Source organism: Amphibalanus amphitrite, unplaced genomic scaffold (assembly GCF_019059575.1).
Source record: "Amphibalanus amphitrite isolate SeventyFive unplaced genomic scaffold, NRLGWU_Aamphi_draft 000356F_arrow, whole genome shotgun sequence".
NCBI lineage: Eukaryota > Metazoa > Arthropoda > Thecostraca > Balanomorpha > Balanidae > Amphibalanus > Amphibalanus amphitrite.
Window position 1 is genome coordinate 146,035 of NW_024881850.1, and position 2,008 is coordinate 148,042.

Below are 2,008 nucleotides of genomic sequence, written 5' to 3' on the forward strand. Positions count from 1 at the left end.
CAGTGCCCACGTCACCGCACCACCAGTTTGTTTACGGGCATTTTTCGGTCGCTGTTCGTTTCCTCTTCGTTTGTTCACACTATATAAGCCAGGCGATGGCATATTGTGGCGGTGCAGTGGCTCCCCAGCCACCCAAGATGAAGCAGCTGGTGAGTGATTAGCAGACCAGGCGACAAACTTTGAGCTAATTGTGTACCCTCTCAATTGATATATCGGATTATTGGTTCTATGATGTATAACTTTCGGATCAAGTTACCATATTTAGTGCGATTTTTTTGTGAAACGTGAGGTGCGTGTGCTTGTGTGGAACATACCAGCTCTTATGATGTAGTATTGCTACAAATGCTTTGCTGTTGACTAATTATTCATGTTTGTGTAAATCCCGATAATTGAATGTGTGCCTTCCTTCGGACAGGGGCTGCTGACCATCCTGCTGGGGGTGACCGGTGTCGCCCAGGGTTTCTTTCTTCCCTATGGAGGTTTCGGTGGATTCGGAGGGTGAGTGACTCACCATGTCATAATTAGAGTGCTGTTCCTCCTGTTTTTTTTTTTTTGGAAGTAACAATTAACTAGTTTTAGAAGCTATTCCGTGGTGGATGCGTTTTCCGTATTGCTTTTGGCCAATATTTACGGTAGGCAATAAAATATCCATTCGATATGCCCAGATTATGCTTTTGAATTTTTAGTCCTCCAAGTGATTTCGACAATCTTCTTGCATGGTCGACGATAGCGATAATATATTTGTCTATAACGTAGTCTCTATCTCTCCCAGGCTGGTAAGCCACAGCGTATCTCCGGTGGTGCAGCCCATCATCATCAAGCCACCGGAGCCGGAGCCGCCGCCAGAACCGAAGGTCGAGGTGCACGTGCACGGCGCTCCGCACGAGCCGCCGCCGCCGGAGCCGCCGCCACACCCGCCGCCACCCATCATCATCGTGGCGGGACCGCCAGAGCCGCCGCCACCGGAACCTCCTCCGCCGCCTCCACCAATCATTGTGCTGCCCGCGGGAGGAGGTGGTGGAGGAGGACCTCCCCCGCCTCCGCCGCCCGGAGGACCGCCCCTCGTGGTTCTGCCCGTTGGAGGAGGCGGAGGAGGTGGACCGCCGCCGCCACCACACGGCGGCGGAGGGCCCCCGCCGCCGCAGATTCTGGTGCTGCCGATGCCGGGCGGTGGCGGCGGCGGCGGCCCGCCCCCGGGTCCGCCCCCGCCCCCGCCCCCACCGATCATCACCCCGGTTTACGCGGGATAAGCTGGTCGATCTCATGTGTAAGACGGCCGTCCCATCGTCGCTGGCAGAAATGCTGGCTTCCTTAAAGTATTATGTGGTTTATTGATCAATGTTCCTATGATGCGTGTCATTTTGTGGATAAACAGGTACGACGATTTGTTTGTGTCTGGCTTGAATTGGGTATATGTTCGGCTACAAATAAATGTTCTGGTCCACAAGCGTGTTCACAAGTGATATCGCGATCGATTGCTATCGCTTTTAAGTAGGCAACTTTTTAGGAGTTGCTGAATTTGACAGTTTATAAAATGTCACAAGTAGCGTAATACCAGTATAACGCCTTTTGGGGCGACTAACGGAGCGAGCGAGAGTGTGGGCCTTGCACGTGCGAAATTGCGAGGGGGTACCTCCAACTGAGTTGTGCACGGCACCCTACTAACCGGTCTCTAGCGATGTGCCAAGTTTGAGCACAATCGGCCCAGCCGTTCTCGAGATCTGGAAGCAGCACCCTGCACGCGCGCACGTGCAAAATGGGTCCCAACTGACTTGTGCACGGCACCCTACTAACCGGTCCCTAACCAATAACCATGTGCCAAATTTGAGCGCCATTGGTCCAGCCGTTCTCGAGATCTGGAATCGACCCCTGCACGTGCGCACGTGCAACAGCACCCCAACTCTGGCACATGGATATGCATTGCCTAGTGGGTGCCTACCTACATGCCAACTTTCAGCGCAATCGGCCAAGTAGTTACCGAGATATTGCAACAATTACAAAAGTGACA

The 2,008-nt window shown here is 53.3% G+C and overlaps 1 protein-coding gene across 1 annotated transcript; it reads left to right on the forward strand.

The window, feature by feature from the left end:
- LOC122389360 (formin-like protein 5) lies at window positions 1-1,434 on the forward strand. The gene is made up of 3 exons (XM_043381292.1): window positions 1-149; window positions 416-498; window positions 773-1,434. The coding sequence occupies exons 1-3, from the start codon at window positions 96-98 to the stop codon at window positions 1,248-1,250; spliced, it is 615 nt and encodes a 204-aa protein (XP_043237227.1). The 5' UTR covers window positions 1-95; the 3' UTR covers window positions 1,251-1,434.
- The last annotated feature ends 574 nt before the right edge of the window (window positions 1,435-2,008 follow it).

What these genes read in the sequence shown, in the direction of transcription:
- LOC122389360 (XM_043381292.1), top strand. Translation starts at nt 96, where the DNA reads ATGGCATATTGTGGCGGTGCAGTGGCTCCCCAGCCACCCAAGATGAAG. An exon ending in CACCCAAGATGAAGCAGCTG is followed by an intron (nt 150 to 415) that starts GTGAGTGATTAG and finishes TCCTTCGGACAG; the next exon opens with GGGCTGCTGACCATCCTGCT. An exon ending in GGTTTCGGTGGATTCGGAGG is followed by an intron (nt 499 to 772) that starts GTGAGTGACTCA and finishes TATCTCTCCCAG; the next exon opens with GCTGGTAAGCCACAGCGTAT.